This window comes from Vigna radiata, chromosome 7 (assembly GCF_000741045.1).
Source record: "Vigna radiata var. radiata cultivar VC1973A chromosome 7, Vradiata_ver6, whole genome shotgun sequence".
NCBI lineage: Eukaryota > Viridiplantae > Streptophyta > Magnoliopsida > Fabales > Fabaceae > Vigna > Vigna radiata.
Genome location: NC_028357.1, coordinates 49,064,021 through 49,082,194, shown reverse-complemented (window position 1 = coordinate 49,082,194; position 18,174 = coordinate 49,064,021). Strand labels below are relative to the sequence as shown.

The 18,174-nt window shown below is 30.4% G+C and overlaps 3 protein-coding genes and 1 non-coding gene across 5 annotated transcripts; 1 reads left to right on the top strand and 3 right to left on the bottom strand.

The window, feature by feature from the left end:
- Window positions 1–119: 119 nt before the first annotated feature.
- Window positions 120–1,257, bottom strand: LOC106766546 (heavy metal-associated isoprenylated plant protein 19). The gene is made up of 2 exons (XM_014651268.2): window positions 1,112–1,257; window positions 120–1,041 (listed from the first exon to the last, which is right to left on the bottom strand). Exons 1-2 carry the CDS (start codon window positions 1,224–1,226, stop codon window positions 767–769), a joined length of 390 nt encoding a protein of 129 aa, XP_014506754.1. The 5' UTR covers window positions 1,227–1,257; the 3' UTR covers window positions 120–766.
- A 3,541-nt stretch (window positions 1,258–4,798) lies between these two features.
- LOC106767814 (ankyrin repeat-containing protein ITN1) lies at window positions 4,799–8,043 on the top strand. Its single transcript, XM_014652766.2, has 7 exons — window positions 4,799–5,350; window positions 5,452–5,601; window positions 6,002–6,145; window positions 6,239–6,322; window positions 6,401–6,514; window positions 6,582–7,093; window positions 7,202–8,043. Exons 1-7 carry the CDS (start codon window positions 4,858–4,860, stop codon window positions 7,811–7,813), a joined length of 2,109 nt encoding a protein of 702 aa, XP_014508252.1. The 5' UTR covers window positions 4,799–4,857; the 3' UTR covers window positions 7,814–8,043.
- On the bottom strand, window positions 7,868–7,939 carry TRNAP-UGG. The gene has a single exon. It is a non-coding gene; the product is annotated as a tRNA-Pro (tRNA).
- Window positions 8,044–11,558: 3,515 nt separating the features above from the next.
- LOC106768911 lies at window positions 11,559–15,844 on the bottom strand. Of its 2 annotated transcripts, XM_022784066.1 has the most exons (3): window positions 15,751–15,844; window positions 14,154–15,032; window positions 11,559–14,027 (listed from the first exon to the last, which is right to left on the bottom strand). In XM_022784066.1, exons 2-3 carry the CDS (start codon window positions 14,848–14,850, stop codon window positions 11,980–11,982), a joined length of 2,745 nt encoding a protein of 914 aa, XP_022639787.1. In that variant the 5' UTR covers window positions 14,851–15,032; window positions 15,751–15,844; the 3' UTR covers window positions 11,559–11,979. The 2 variants fall into 2 exon arrangements, with proteins under 2 accessions (XP_022639787.1, XP_014509781.1); XM_014654295.2 differs by having other exon boundaries at window positions 11,559–15,032.
- Between the last annotated feature and the right edge of the window lie 2,330 nt (window positions 15,845–18,174).

Genomic DNA, 18,174 nt, shown 5'->3' with positions numbered 1-18,174 from the left:
ACGTCTTCTCGTTTACATTTTAAAAGTATTGGCTTACTGTTTGCTCCTCATGCCTGTGGGGCCACTGTGTAGAAAAATATCGAACTTTTCTGTGATAGTGCAAGAGAAAACAACAGCCTTTCTGACATGTTCCAAACTGAATTTCAAATCATTGCCATTTTGCTGAGGAAATTGGTCCATACAACCTCATTTGTCATCGATTCTAGAAATGTCTACCAGAGTAAAATCTGCTAAAATTATTCACATGTGATTTTTATCGAAACTTGTGTATTTTTTTTTGTCAAGAACAATGTTGTGAGAAACATTTATGATATTTCAACAAAAGAAAAGACGAAATATAAAACATAATGTGTTGGTTTTGTAAAATTTAAGGACTGCCGGCATAACATGTAATGAAATTTAGATGAAAAGCGAGGCATTAGATTAGAAGGTGGATGTTTAAAACAAAATATAAAAAGCCCGCACTATGAGTAAAATAATTGATGATGCCATGTGCACTATGAATGTGTGGTGCTTAGCGCATATTGAAGTTTGGTGGAAATTTGATGCGACTTTTCAGGTTAATAGGAAGCACGGCAAAAAGTTTGGTTGCGTAGATTAAGCATTTGAGAATGACAAGCCATAGAATGGATCACATGTGTGCCAATCCTTCACTGCCAACAACTTCAAGATAAAAAGATACTTCTCTCACTAAACAAATCAAGTTTTTCTTTTTCAGTTTCTGCCGTCAAAGGATGATCGTACAAATTCTGGAATAACCCCTTTTTTACATTAGTGCACATGCATGTGGATTCTCATCACTCAATATCATCGTGGCTTCCGTCTCTATGCAACAATCATTTTCAACCGCGAACTGATACATTACCACAAGTTTATCAGATTCATGTGAATCATCTTTTGCCACTTCTTCATCCTCGTTACGCACAATCTCTACTCTCTTTCCCGTTTTCTTCTTAAGTTTTTTCTTTACTTTCATGGGATCAATCCAACCTGTTACCACCACCAGGTTTTTCTTCATGTCGGTGATGAACTTTTCCACTCCTAACAAAATCAGAGTTATATAGTAATAATATAACAAATCAAATAAATGAAGAAACAGAACATGATGTACCTTTACACTTTATCAATGTTTTGGCAACGATTCTTTCACACTCGTTGCAGTACATTGAGACCTTGTATTCTACTGTTATTAGTTTCTTTTGTTCAAATTTTTTGTTCTTGTCCATAGCAAATACAAAATGAAAAGCACTTTGGAATTATTTTATTTTACGTTGGACTACTGAGTTATGACGCTTCACAATTTACTGTGATCATTGTTTCGGACTGAGATTTTAAAGTTGTAGCACGTTACCGAAAAAGATATTATTGTTTTTTTTTTATGTTTAATGGTTCTGTAATTTTTTAAAATAATTATCATAAAAAAAGCAATAACTTAGCATCATTACTTATTGGCAAAAATATCAAAATCATAAGTCTTTATGCCTCTAAATATAATCACAGTTTCAACGTGGATAAAATGATTCATCCACAACTTATATAGGTACAATGAAATACGATATTTATAATGAAAATACTGTTAAATAACTACTAGATAGAAAAAGCTTGTTATATAAACCAAATTCTTTGCCTAAGTTATCAACATAAACTGTATATATATGTATGCCTGTTCTGTGCACAGTGTTGCAGAATCAATTTACTTTGCTTGAGAAAAAGATGTATATATTGGTGTTTTGTTTAATTAAAAGGGGAGGTTTTCTTTAACGTTTTTTTAAAAATTATTTTTATGAAACATAATTATGTCTGGGTATGGCTTTTTTCTTTTTATAGAACGTGAGTTTCTACTAGATTCAAATCATTTTACTTTTATTTCTTTTCAAATTATTAATTATGGCTTTGTTTATTTACGTGTATGAGATCGAATTACACATATGCAGCGCAGTTGGCCAAAATTTAGTAAAAAATTGAATTTAAATTATGATTTCTTTATTCACCCACGTGGGATCCAATTTACGTAGTAGCTGGAATTGAATTAATAAAAAGTTGAATTAATTAAATTTAAATAAGTTAAATTAAATTTGAGTACAAAATTAACTAATCCAACCTTCACTTAAATACTCAAACTCAATTTAACCTAACCCAATTATACATTTCCTTTCATATAAATATTACGATACATTATTTTTTATTTTTAATCAATCAAACTCAAATAAATTGAATTTTTGTTACATCAAATCAAGTAATATTAATAAGAAAATAAATAATATTAGTATTGTGAAAATGGTTTTGAATTTTGAAAACAATATAACTTAATGCAAATTTGGATGAATTTAAGTCTAAAAGAAGAAAAATAGATATAAGTTAAAAAATCGATTTATTCGGATTGAACTCATGGTGAGTCAATAGTTCACCAACCCACCAAATTCTTTTACAAAAGTAAAATCCATAAACATAAAATGCTTTCACTTTCTCTGAGTTGATTTGAAGCAGTGAAGACCAAGTGATTTAATTTGAAGTAATGCAATAATGATTACTGATTTTAGATATTAATTTATTTTGTTTTTTATGCTTTTGAATTGTATTAGGAGTTTAAGATGATTTTAGATTGTATTGTATTTTTTTGGATGATATCAGGAGAAATATGTCAATCACTTTGGATTGAACTTTCTTTAGATTTATATTAGAAAAAATTTGTTATTCTTTTTTAGATTGAAGAAAAAAAGATTATAATTAAGTGAGACAACCTGTTTAAATAACCTTTCCAATCCATGGTGGACTAAATCAGATTTAAAATTTTTGAACTTTCTAATAAATGAGTTGAATTGGATTGACTAGTTAAGTAGTCAACCCATGATCATACCTAACTGAGTAACTCGTTTTGACAACCTTAAATAAAATACAATAAAAGAAAAAAATTGTACAAAAATATGCATAAGTTATGAAATATTTTGCTTAATAATATTTTTGTCAATAATATATATTTAAGAGTATATTTTCATGTAATAACAGGTTTTAATATTTTTTTTTCCATTTTCATTATCTTATACTATTTAAAAAAATGTAATTTTTAATTTAGTAAGGGTGAGATAGTTCTTTACCATATATATAGTCTGGCAATAAACGGTTTAATAAATCACAGAAATTTAAGTTATAATTAAACCGTAACAATCAAATATATCATCCAGTGTTCAAAATATTATTTTAACAACTATAAAAACTTGTTCGAAAATGTTTTAATAAAGAAACAAATGAATCTATGCAATTATTTTTATAATTGGTATTAATTATTATCAAATTATTTCTGCAACAGAACAAATGTAAAAGTATCTTGAAACATCCTAGCACATAATTTTTTATCAAGTTTCAAAAGCAAACGATATTGAAGATTTGCACCGAAGATAATTAAGAGATAAAGCAAAGTCAAAGATTTAACCGATCCAGATTTGCAAATTATCTTGAAAAATTTAGAAGACGACGAAGAACACACAAGTATAATGTATAATCAAACATAGAATTATAAAAAATAGAAAAAATACAAACTGCTTAATTAATATATATATATATATATATATATATATATATATATAAACTTAAATATGAATTGAAGTCTCATAATAACTAGAAAAGATAAAATTAAATATTATATAAAAAGAAAGATTCATAAACATTGTTTGAGTTAAAAATAATGTTAAATGTTTTATGTGTATTAGTCTAAAGTAATGTATATATAACCTCCTCTATTTGACATCTCTTTATATAAAAAAAACTTATTAATAATATATAGTTCCGTATCTAACTTATATCGTTATAACAATAACAATATAATGTATGTTAGACTAAATTTATATCTATGTATATATATGTTCACTTTTATGATAATAATAAAAAATATTATTATTAAATTTACAAAAAAAGTATATTCATAAAAACTAATTAATATTAAAATGTGTACTAAAATAATTTGCTTAGTTGTTGTTTTGTTCAGCCTTTATATTTCTTGTTACATTATTTTTTTTTTTTTTTCTTTTTCTGTCTCAAAAGAACGTAGAAAAAAGTTATTTGACCATCATTTGACATAAATGTTGAAAAAAATTATCATAAAAGAAAATAATTTTAATATCTTTAAACGAAATGAGAAAGTGAAAAGTATGACAAAATCAGAGTAAAATTTGTTTGGATGTCTGAATACCATTTTTCAATATAAATTTTAGTTCTTGAAAACATCAGTTATTCAATAGAAAAATATATCTGAAACAACTTTTTTTTATAACGATTTGTGAGATTGATCCATTTTGAATATTCGTATTAATTAAATAGTAACATATAATCTTTTATATAAAAATTATTAAAAATAGTTGTTAAAATACCATATCTAATATTGGTAAAAAAAAAAACGTATGAAGAAGCTTTTTGGCATTTTGCCTTCATTTAGGCCTTCCGCTATGTATACGTATAGTATAATTGGAATCAAATCTAATTCAATACCAACAAAATATTCTAGTACCAAGAAAATACTTATCTTGCATAGAGAGAAAATACAAGTTGATTGAAAACCTGAGCTTGCATTACTTTCTTTCTGAGTTAATGTACTGAAAAATATAAAACTAATAATCTAACTGCAGCACTTACTTGTTCATTCCACATTCTCATTTCCTTTTGGGATTCCATCTGTCTCATCTGTCATATAATTTCTTTGCTTCCTCCAACAGCTTACTCTAACATGAATGCAACTAAAAGCAATATAATAATCTGCAAAATGGTAGTATATAACAGAATTTCACGTAAACAAAGTGGTGATGATTTATCGAAAACCTTGATGATCAAGGAGGAAAATAACAAAGAAGGTATCTGAGAGAAAAAATGGTGGAGATAGTTGAGATTGAAAGTTTGTTTAATTATGCAATGAAAGGGCAATGGAGAGAAGTGTTGGAAGCGTACAAGAACAACCCTAGAGCATTGGAAGCCAAAGTCACAAAAGCAGAAGACACTGTGTTACACATAGCTGTGTATGTGGGTCAAACCAATTTTTTAACCACCCTTCTTGACAACATTAACGAAAATCTTTCTCTTGCTATCTTGAACATACCAAATTCAAAGGGAAACACTCCTTTGCATCTTGCGGCAGAGCTTGGGAATGTGGACATTTGCAACACCATAGCCAAAAGAGACCCCAACCTCATTTTCTGTCAAAATTTTGAAGGTGAGACCCCTCTTTACTTGGCAGCAATTCACGGTTCCAAAGATGCATTTTTCTGTCTCCATGCTCACCTACAAAATAAACATGATTATTCGCCATGTATTAAGACCAACGGGGACACAATACTTCACTCTACCATCTCCAATGAATACTTCGGTTAGTGTCACTCTCCTATATATGCTGCAATACATTTTCTGCTAAATTTGTTTCAGATTTAATGTATTTCGTTGAAGTACTTTTTTTCATGTTTTTTGTAGGTTTGGCACTTCAGATAATTCGATTGTATCCAAATCTTGCTGATGCTGTCAACCAGGATGGATATTCTCCTCTTCATATTCTTGCAATGAAGCCTAATTGTTTCCGAAGCAGCACATGGATGGAGTTCATGGATCGTATGATCTATAATTGTAAGAATACTTCTACCAATTTTCTCTTCTTTTATACTTTCATTCATGTAAGATTTTTAATTTTGAAAATTATTCATAAAGGGACTTTTAATTAGATGACAAGGTAAAATTAAATGACAAAATGGCTTTTCTGTCAGCGCGACCTTGCAGATGAAATATTCTAGTTTTATAACAGCACTACTGATATTTTACCTGCATTGCTGTAAGTTAATCAAATGATTTTGCTTTAACTAATTTTTTAGTGGTTTAAATTTTAATTGAGTTATTGTTCTCCAAAATTAAAATCGATCCTTTTATTATGTAATTGTTCTAAATAATATACTGTCAAAGAGTTTCAACAGTCACAACTTACTTCCGTTTTGCACAAATCTGGCACGCTTCTGAGAAACGGCTATGGCAGGTTTGCTTGTTGATGAGCTGAAGGAAGATACAGAAGAGGACCGAAGTAGTAATAAAGGAGACACACAGATTTTGAACTATCCAACCAACTACGAAACATGCTTCAGCTTCTTATATTTGTTGAAGAATGCTGCAAAAGTTATAAGTGCGTTATCCCTTTTTCATATACTTTCAGTTTGCTTTATTACCCATTTCATCTACACACGACCATCCTATATCTTTCGATATTACGTTACAGCAATAGGCACAAAGGATAGTAAAACTGGAACTGATGATGATAATGATGAAGAGAATCTCCAAGGATCATCCAATACCAAATGTGGTAAAAATCATCATTTCTCCTTGATTGGTAAAAACCATGATGTTAATGCATTCATTAGACATTCTATGTTTTGCACAGTGCAAGAAGGAGCAAAGAAAGAAAAGAAACTACACCGATTTCCCCCAAATTGGGAAGTGCTAATCCGATTTCTAATCATTATGATGAAGGCCATTCTAATACTTTTTGGTGTGGGTAAGTACATACACGTACATCATCACATATAATTTATATGTACTCTGCTAAATTAAACGTGTAACAGGATCATCTTGGATAGACAAAATCCAACGAAGGAAGGAGAAACACATGTGGGCTAAGAAAGTGATGGATGAATTGATTGAGCGAGCTTCTTTGTACAAGTATGACTACACTGAAAACAATTCCCTTGTTCTTCGGCGTGACAGTGATATTGAAAACAAAGATAATGAGAAGAAAAAAGGAATTGCTGAGAAAAGGAAAAGAGTATCACCAATTTTAATTGCTGCAAAGATGGGAGTGAACGAAATGATAGAAAAGATCCTAGATACCTTCCCTGTGGCCATCCATGATGTGGATTCTGAAAACAAGAATGTCGTTCTTTTAGCAATAGAGAACAGACAACCTCGTGTGTACAAGATGCTGAAAAAGAGGAATCTGGTAAAGGAAAGTGCATTTCGTCACATAGACAACCAAGGTAACAGTGCACTGCACCTTGCTGCGACGTATAAGGAACATAGGCCGTGGCGTGTCCCAGGTGCTGCCATGCAGATGCAGTGGGAATATAAGTGGTACAAGGTACACGTTCTTCCTTTAAATCCTCATAATTTCAGAATATCATGATAGAGAGAAAATGAATGTCTGTAATAGATGTTGAGTTTTAAGAATTGTTATGTGGGATTTCAGCTTGTTAAGAATTCTATGCCACCAAATTTCTACGCACGTTACAACAACAAGGGACAAACGGCGAAACAGGTTTTCATGAACAGTCACGAAATGCTTGTGAAAGAGGGAAGGAAATGGCTGTCGAAAACCTCAGAGTCATGCACACTAGTTGCAGCACTTGTTGCAACGGTTGCATTCACAACCTCAACAGCAATACCAGGGGGTACGAATGATGATACAGGTGAGGCAGTGTTGAATGGACAACCTGGTTTCAAGGTGTTTGCTTTGGCATCACTAGTGGCACTGTGTTCCTCGGTGACAGCCCTTGTTTTGTTTCTTTCGATACTGACATCACGGTTCCAAGAAAAGGATGTTGCAATGCACTTGCCGAAAAAGCTTCTCCTTGGAATGACTTCACTCTGGACATCAATAGCATCAATATTGGTTTCCTTTTGTGCAGGACACTACTTTATCATTGAAGAAGGAATGAAATCTTCAGTTTATCTCATCTATGGTATCACATGTTTGCCAGTAACATTTTTTGTGTTGGTTCAACTCCCTCTTTACTTGGATCTCACGTTGGGCATATTTCGGAAGGTTCCTCAACGCGTTTATAAGGTCTTTTCTCATTAGTTCCTTTTCATTTCTTTTTTATAAAAAAGAAAAACATCAACATCACATTAAAAAGGGGCATTCCGAGAATCGAACTCGGGACCTCTCGCACCCAAAGCGAGAATCATACCACTAGACCAAATGCCCATTTCTAGATATTATTAATGTTTATGATAGTTAATATTTTTAACAAGTCAGCTTTGTTTGTAATATGTTTTTAAGAAAAATGGATTGGAACATAGCAGCTTGTCGTAGTCCATACATACAAACTTTGAAGAAAATTAAATTACCAGTCAACTTGTCAGTTTTTAGTAGCTTTTAATATATAACTAGTTAATTAATGTTTCTAATTAGATAGATGAAGAGATTTGTAAGTTAAATTATTTCTCTATAAATAATAATTAAAATTTAATTTCTAGTTGTTTATGATTTAAATTGTTATTTTATGACATGTTTGCATTAATTAAACAATACAATATCATATGGTAATCATTTAGGTTATGATTTTATTTTAGTTATAAATTTTTATATTTTACACATAAAACATACAAATGAAAGAAAAATGTTGGCAGATTAGGCAACTTAGTCAAAATAAGTTGAAAAACTCAATATTATTTTATTTATCCATATTAATATAGGATTGATATGTAAATCTAATAAAAGATGGCAAATTAGTTCTGACTTGCCAAAGTTATTTAAAGCATATTTAATCAAATAAATATTTTCTGAATTTTTAATTGATTAATTAATATTTTTAATTAGATAAATTAAAATAATTATTACATTTATATATTAAGTTACTTTATTATAATTAATAATTGAAATTTAATATATAAATATTAATAATTCAAATTAATAGTATTAAATATTTTTACCTTTACAATTTAAGCTTTTCAATTATTTTTTTAATTTTTAATTTAAAACAAAAAAAAAAAACAAAACAGGTCAACAAACTAAAAAGAGACTGACCCCTAATTTTATGAATTAGACAGACCGGATATGTTGGTCGAGCAGCTTCTAAGGGATGCGCTGGATGAAACCCTAAAAAAAGATATTTAGCCTAATTTTAAAACAGATTTAAAAAAAAAATCTAATTAAAAAGTTAGAAAAAAAAAACTTATAGATAAAATTATAATTTTATTTTTTTAATGGATAACATATATCTGCGACTATGGATAGTTTAATATCCAAACCTGACTGATTAACAAATGAGTATTAAAATATTCGCTACTTGCAGATATCTCTTACCTGCAAGTATTAAATATCCGTAACAGATTTTATCTACAAATATCTACGGTACAGATTTTTTTGTCATTCTTAGACTGTATTTATTATATTAGCACATATTTAAATAAGTAAATTGTTTATGCTTTATTTTATCAATTTATTCTATAGGCTAGAAACAAAATTTATTGGATTAAATATTTTTCTTTCTCAAACTATTTTAAAAAATTATATTTCATCTAAACTATGATTTATTTCATCTCAAAATTTTATGAAAGTCATATAAAATAGTATCCAGGGTGAAATAGTGAAATATTTTACACATGACAAACTATCTCCATATACTTGGAAAATATATTTTACATTATGTTCACAAAGTATAAAAATAAAATAAAAATATAATTTAATTTATAAAGAATATTAAAAATAAAAATATATTTGATACAAAATTAGTTATGCTTATTCTCGATTTATTGAATTGGAAATTAGTCTTATTCCAAAAAATATCATTCCTTTTTCTTAACAATAGAGTTGTCATTATCTGCTATTGATGCCGACAAGGTTGTGGTTGGTAGTAAACGGTAATAATCTATGTGTGACACGCAACATCCGTGAGGAGAATAAAATAAATCAATAATGAAATATAATAAACAAAATTATTAATATATTATACTATAAGTTATAACTACTTAAAACAAATAAAAAATGAATTAAATAATTTTTTAGACTTCAGGCGAAACTTTAATCATATGGTAATTCAGGCAGACACACTAATAACAAAATAAAATATGTTTAATAACGTTTATTATACATAAATTGATATCTTCAACAAATTTGTAATGTTTTATACCTATTATCAGGAATAGATAATAGGGCCAAAATAACATATTTATTAAATATTAGATTCAAATACATTAAAACTTTGAAGATATCAATTCTATTATGGACTAATTTTGGAAATATCATAATTTAACGTAAAACAATATAAAAAATAGTGTTATAATAGATAATGTGTTCAAAAGATTTCAAATGAGAAGAATCAATTTTTTTTTTCATAAATTAAAGCTAATAATGCTATTTAGGAATGTTATAATCAGAATTTGCTAACACTAAATGTTGAATTCAAAAAGAAGGTTGCAATGACTGTTTTGCATAGCTATTTAGGAATGTGCAGAACATCATCCAAAGTCTCACAATGTTTTTTCTAACATGATATGAAACCACTGTTGTTTGCTAATACACTTGGGATAGCTTTTGTTAGATTTAATTTTTATATAAATGTTATAGGGATATTTTTATTAAAATTCATATTTTTATTAAATATTTATAATTTAAGGTTATAATTGATTTAAAATTAGAATAAAAAAATTTAAAAATAGGAACTAAGAGGTTAAAAATCGTAACATTCCAAGAAAAACTTTTTACACCTAATAAAAAAAATATTAAGATCTTTACATTCTCCTAAGCTTAAACTATAAGGTGATTATTACAAGAGAAAAAACAAAAAGACACAAAATAGACAAAAACATCAAAGATAAGCTAATATTAAAAAAATAAACACACGAAATTTACAAATTAGCACATATTATATTTCATTTTCAAATTAAGCACAACATCTAAACATATCATAAAAATCCAGACTTGAACATCTCGATACATGTATTATTGTCGAACTATGATGAGTTGTGTATTTATGGTAGTCTTTACTGCTTTCTATACTCATTGCCAATAGGTTTTACTCTACTACACTTACAAGGTTAATCTATTTACCACCTATGACCAAAGAACATCGTATCATAGATTATGCTACTTTTACCATATGTCTCACATCTCTTCTTAAGAAACACACGATAACTCTCAAAATTGAGTTTCATACAATAATACATACATTACTAGGCATCACCATGAAATCTCTTCGTAAGAGTCATGAAATTATGTTCATCTACCATACACATAATCATTATCATAGAAACATCACACGTTTGAGAACAACTATCATATATATTGATATTCAATATTTTATTTCATAAAACATCATGCATACCACCATAAATATATACATAAACATGTTTAGAAATCATAAATATCCATTTTCTTATGAAATAATCAATTATTTGAGAGAACTTTAAACAAATATAACAATACCTGTTAAAATAATCTATTATCATATTTAATAATTATTTATCTCATAATACCTACTATAACAATCGATTATCAAATATAATAATCAATTATTAGAGTGAACTTTTTAACAAAGATATAATTCTAACTAAAATAATTAATTATTAAGTCTCATAATCAACAATTTTTAACAACTTATTTTCTAATTTAAAGGCACTTGGAACCTATCCAACCTTTTTTAACACTAGAATTGATGCAAAACATTTTTATGGTTAAAAAAATTGAATACCACCATGCTCGTTTGGAAATGACACTCTTCCTACCACATAACACAATGCTAAACATTTTTAAATTAAAAAATAAAAGATAAAAAATTTACAAATTGATATAAAATAAAAACTCAACAAAAATTAGATCCAAATTAATATTTAAACTAAACTATTTATTGAAAAACGTAGAAAGAGAGGGAGTTAGAGAAGTGTTATATTTGCAATGCCCACGGCTGAAAGTTGCTCCATAGTACCTTGGCATATAAGGCAGTGTCAGTCTTCTGCATCTAAAACGACGTCTAACTTAGGGATGAAGAAAAGATGAGATGACTTTTACATGCAAAGAGAAAGAGAGTGCACCGATATGAAGTGAGTTCTTTGGTAAACCTCACTTGTTAGTCATTCCAAGCCTAGCACTAACCATTCACACTAACAATAACAAAATGTTACTACACATCTTAACGGTGCGTCATATCATCCCCTACTGCACTAGGTTTATCTAATCTAAATAAGAAAACAGTCTCCATTTTTGCTCCCAGGCTGAAACAGGGATATTCAGTCACCCAGCGTCTTTCATCTCAAGCCAAAATAATGTGTTGGTAGAGCACCGGGATCAAGTTCCCAGAAATCTCTGAGTTTGCCATGCTCTTCTGTCAGTTTGAAAGCTGGGATTCGGTGGGAGAACCTAAGCAACTCTTTTCTTGGTATTCTCAGCTTGACAGATGATATTTCATTTGATTTGCCCCTGAAAACGGAACTAAACCCACTGACAAACTCCAGAACTAAGACAATAATGAACAAATCAGTTTCTTCGATAACTTCCACTATGTCATACTCCCAATTTTTCAACTCAGAACATTTCATTTTATTTGTCCATTTTCTATATAACGCCCAAACTTCACCTTTCCTCGGAAAGATCGCATATTTTGTATTCTTTCCAACAGATTCAGCATGCACTTGATGTGAAACAGAAGAGGTGGTACTAAAAATACTGAGAAATTCATCTGTTTTATTAACGTTATATCGACCGCATGAAATAAGCACACCCATATCTTTGTCCTCCCATTCAGTGGTATTCTCTGGTAGCCAGTAGCAAGTAAGCCAGGAAACATGCAATTCAAGATCAGGACTAGTCACAATCTTGTTAATGCGACCGTAATATTTTGGCAATCCATCCTCGTCACTGTAAAATGCCCAAATTTGACCAATCTGAAACTTCTCAAGGGATCTCCCGGCGTCAAAATTAAAGAAATGAGTATCTGGAATTTCAATTGTTTCTGGTGCCAGAGGAGCACAACAATCATTGCTGCCATTAACCTCGGGAGTGGACCTACCTCCCTCAGACATCAGGGATTCTGATCTATCTGAAGTGCCTGTATTCTCACAGCCAGATGAGCCGTCACCAACTTTCTCTTCAAAATGTGCTGGCAAAGCTCCAGGATCAAGTTCATAAGATCCTGAGGGTACACCGGCCCTTTCCTCACCAGTCATTTTGAAAGATGGAACCCTGTGAGAGAATCTAAATAACTCCCGTGGTGGAATTTGAAATGATTTTTTAGATCCCTTTATATTTTGAAGGAAGATACTTACAAAACCTTTCAACTTAGTCAAGTAAACAACATATACACCCTCATCTTCAACATAATCTGTCAAGATTTCAACAAACTCATATTCATACAGCTGGTGAGATTTCGCATCCATGTACCATTTAATATCCCAATTTTTATAAAGGGCCCAAGTTTCTCCCTTTCTAGGATACACTTTAAAAGTAGTACGGCTAATTTTTTCACACAAAACCAGATGAGAGAACATCAGACGATCTTCCGTGACATCAGTGTTACCAAGTTTATATTTCCCACAAGCAACAGGCAATTCCTCGTTCACCCAGTTCATTTCATCCTTCCAGTCTGGATGTGATTCGAACCATGTTAACCGCAGTTTGAATCCAGGAGATAGAACTTTCCTGATTAAAGCATAGAATCTAGGCATACCTTCTGCTGTGTCATAAACAGCCCAAATCTGCCCAGCAGCAAAACATTCTTTTCTCTTGTCCTTGTCAAAATCACTGAATTCTGCATCAAGGAAGGCATAAACATTTGGTTGATTTGATACTTTGACGGTTGAATCTGGAGAATGCTCTGAGGTTTCATCCACCTGCTTTGCCCCTCCCACCACATCTTTTCCCTTAAATGTGTTAGTTTCCTCATTTATTTCTGAATACAGGTGCTTTTTCTGATTTACTTCTCTGCGTGCAGCACGTAAATCATTAGGGTCATTCATTTTACTTTTCTCACCATCGTCAATGTTGTTCAAATTCTCCTTGTAGGAAACCTGATGCCTTTTCCGGGTAGATCTTCGTAGATGCCCTTCTCTCGTAGTTGAATGGTTTTCTACTTTGGAATAACCATCCTTTCCAGCAACTCCATCTTCTTCAGAATCACTGTGGATCAAAGGAACAGAACTTTCACTGGATTCTGCCACCTGCTTCCTTTTTCTCTTTCCATTATGTTTTCGAGAAACACTAGCAGGTAACTTTTTATCAGATGACCCCATATTGGACTTCTCAGCATGTGAATTGCTTCGAGATCCAGCACCTACCTTGAAAGCACCATGATTCAAACCACCTTTCTGCTGGTCAGAAGCTTGCTGGGTTGAATTAGTTGCTGGAGATGACCCTATATTGGATTTCTCAGCATGTGAATTGTTTTGAGATTCAGCACCTACCTTGAAAGCACCATGATTCAAACCACCTTTCTGCTGGTCAGAAGCTTGCTGAGTTGAATTAGTTGCAGGAGATGGTGTACCTTGTTTTCCCATTTCATATGCAACAAAGGGCCTGTTACATTGTTGACAGCGAAGAGATTTCTTTAAAATTTCTTTGTAATATTGATACTTAACAGAACAAAATGGGCAGACTGTCCAAAATGTATCTCGTGCACCATTTTGCTGCTGCTGCTGGTGCTGAGAAGTTGAGCTTGTAAAGTTAGACCTAACATTCCTCGGCGCAGTAGTATTAAAATGTGATGTAGCAGGTTTGTTCATCGGAACTCTACGCTTCATGTCAAAAACATTACGTTTTTCTCTGTCCAGAAGTACTCTTTGAGCTTCCCCAATCAGCTTAAATGCGGCTTCAGCACCAGGAAACTTGTTTTTGTCAGGATGGAGTTGGAGGGCAAACTTTCTATATTGCTTCTTAATCAGTGCATCAACAGCGGTCTGTTCAACCTGAAGAATTTCATACCAATCTATTTCATTACCATACAATTTCTTCTCGGCACAGCAGTGCACATCACAGACAACAAGCATTTGAGCAATATTTTCCAGATCAGGGTACAGCTGCTGAGCCTTAAGAGCAATTTTACGAGCCCCTGCAAAATCACTGTTTTCCATCTTCTTTTCAGCAATATTTTTGGCCCTTGAGGCCTCTTCTTTATTGCAGTCCATAAAAAATCCACATCCCAGAACCTTTTAGTGGGTGTTGGGGCCAAGCAAAATGGCCAAAAAAGAGATATCCAATCCCACTTTCAGAAGCGGCTAGAGCAATATCAAAATACAGAGAGTGAGTAAACCTTCCAACATCCTACCAGTCCCCCAATCAATATATAGATGCCAAATTCATATTCACCCTGCATATTTTTAATAACATGCAACAATTAGATCCTAAATCACCGATGCCGAAGTATGTAGATTACTCTTGAAAAATAGATTCATTGATGTTCAAAACAAATATATAAAAATATTATCAACGCAGATATATATATGTTTTGGATCGTTGATTCCATTAGAACAAGAGCAGTACACTACAATAAAACCGACATAACAGACTGTAAAACCAACATAACAGACTGTATATGATCACGTCTCGCGGTATGTGAACTTTTATCAGACACGAAGCTGAATATCTACAGAATAACAGAGGTGTGCATTAAAACCAAACGATCGAATAAAATACCCGAAAACAACAACATCAAAAAGCGATCATAAAAGTAAAAACCCTTCAACACCACAACCAAGTCAAAACGTGCAAGGAAAGAAAAGCATTCAACGATGAACTTCAAAACCATGACATATTCAAATAATAGGTAAAACCCTAACTATTTCGGAAAACGGAAGGAAAAAGATTTGTAGAAATAATTTTTAAAAAAATGAAAGCAAGCGTTAAGCGTGAAGGAAGACATCAGTTTTGAACTTCGTGTCAGGGTTAACAATCTGAACATGCATTAACATAAATACAAAGGGGACAATGAAATGAATGCAAAATAAAATATCTTAAAGCATTAACTGAAAAACAAAAGGAAAAACAAAAAGGGATTGCAAAAGGTTAGGCAATGGCGTTGAACGGACCTTCGGAAGAAGGGAAAGGAAATGAAATGGCGATGACTTCTCACTTCTGAAAGTGACAGAGAAAAACAGGGAGACATAGGCAGACTCGTAAATAATCACAATGTTGTGGGCCTTCAAGTTGGATTTTTCAAGTCCAACCCAACATTTTCTAACCCGATCCAACTAAAAAATATTTGAGAAATATTTTTTAAAAGCTAGATATTTATGAATTTGGTTTATACAATAAAAAATATTCTCTATGGCTTAAAATATAAAATGGTCATTTCAAATTGGTCTCCTTCACTTTTTAAAATTTCTCTTCAAATAAAAGACAGTCCTTCAAATAATTCAAATGTATACTCAATTAAATTTGTCACAAAAACAACGTGTTTTAAAATATATTTTGCTACATAAAATGATAACTTTTAATCTTTAATATAATTAAAAAAAATCATCATTATTCAACAATCTTTTCACAATCAATACCTTATTCTTTTTCATTGTTAAACATTTCTTTAATTTCATTATTTTTATTAATAAGAAATTTTGTTATTATCTTATTTCCTAATATAAGAGGTATATTAGAAAAAAATCTTTACATATTTATTATAAAATATTAATTTTCAGAATTTTGATTAAATAAGTTTAATTCACAAAATCAAAGAATGAAAAACTCTAGTTCTCTTTACCTTGATTCAAAGTGAATATTAGTTCATCTAAACGTTTTTATAATGTTCCACACAGCTAGAGTACAACAGGATCTACAAATCACCACATTGATGACGAAAAAGTTCTTAGAGCCAAGTTTTAAACCGAAAATGATGCCCCTATTTGCTTGAAACCAGTAGAGTGACAATGTTCAAAGTTACGAAACAGTGGAGAAGAGTAAAAAATTACTTACTGGTCAGATTGGAAAGATGTTCGGATCAAAAGGAAGTCCTTGACGTTGCGGTTGCTTAGATGGCACCTAAACAATAATCTAACGGTTCAGCGAAGGAATATTTTAAAAAGAAGACAGAGAAACTTTTAGGAAAAAAGAGTTTCTAGAGAAAGAAAAGAAAGTTGTCTAATGAATTTGGATTTCTGAAAAGTTCCTTCTAAGATTAAGGTACCCTTAGTTTATGAGTCTAGCTATCTTAACATACCCTTAATTTATGGGTCTAACTATCTTAACATAAAGCTCAATAGCCTTATACTTTTCAAATCCTTACACACATGGTTTTGACAAAAGTTTGTAAAGGAACTTAATTTAGTAAACATTTATGAAGGGAATGGAAAATCCAACATTTATATAACTTCCTTTGTTTAATGTAATTTTATCTAGATTTTAAAATTTTTTATGTTACACTTTAAAGTACAGTCATAGGGAAATTCTTCAAAAGGAGAAATGTTTATTCAAGCAACATGTTACTTATTGTAATGATTTGCATCTATGTTACATTTGCCTAATTTGGTGAAGACAGAAAAGCAAAAGACATTAAATGAAACAAGTTTAAAGTTATTTTTCTAAGCAAGTTGGTCATATTATTTATAATCATAATTATAGTAAACACTTTGTAATAATAGCAAGTAATTCACACGGCTGGCTTGAATAACATTAGAAAGTAAATAAATCTGTCCTGATAATTATTTTTTGAATTACTTTTATTTTTTTATGAGAAATTTTACATTGACTTAACATAAATATATGTATAAAAATCATTTTATATTTTAAACTGAACACAATACCATACTCAAGAAAAATAAAATGTGACAAGTTAGGAGATTAATAGCCACATTATTTTGTAAGAACAAAATTGAGTTTTTATAACTCATAATTTTGAAGGATTATCAAAGAAAACTCATTTTTTTCATAAAATTATATTTCTTATTATATTAAGTACATTTTTTTATAAGATGAATTATATAAAATCATATTAATTTCACATTAATTATTAATAATTAATATTTAATATCTAGTAATGCTTTATTCAATTTTTATTATATGAATAATTATTTTTTATATTTATTTAAAAAGATAAAAATTTTAAAGAAGAGGTAAAATCATGTCAGATTTCATTTTTTTTCTTCTTATCATACCCAATTTAAATTATTAAAACATTGTGATTTTCTTTAATTTGTTGTAAACAAAATTTGCATTGATTGATCATGCAAAGGAAATGTGTGTTGATCTAAGGAATGCATCTAATGATATTAATTTACTGTCGTCAAATTTGGGTATGTTTTATAATCTCAAGATTTAAAATGTTTCCATAAGAACTTCCTTTCATCTCAAGTGAAAAATTAAGTATATGCAATCAGGATGTCAAACTATTACAGTAATAAATGATAAATAGTTGTAAGAATTTAAATTTGAATCTAACTAAAGAGGAGATTAAATTATCAAATAATATATTTCATTATCATTATATTGCCACTCATCCTCAGGACATATGTTATAAGAAT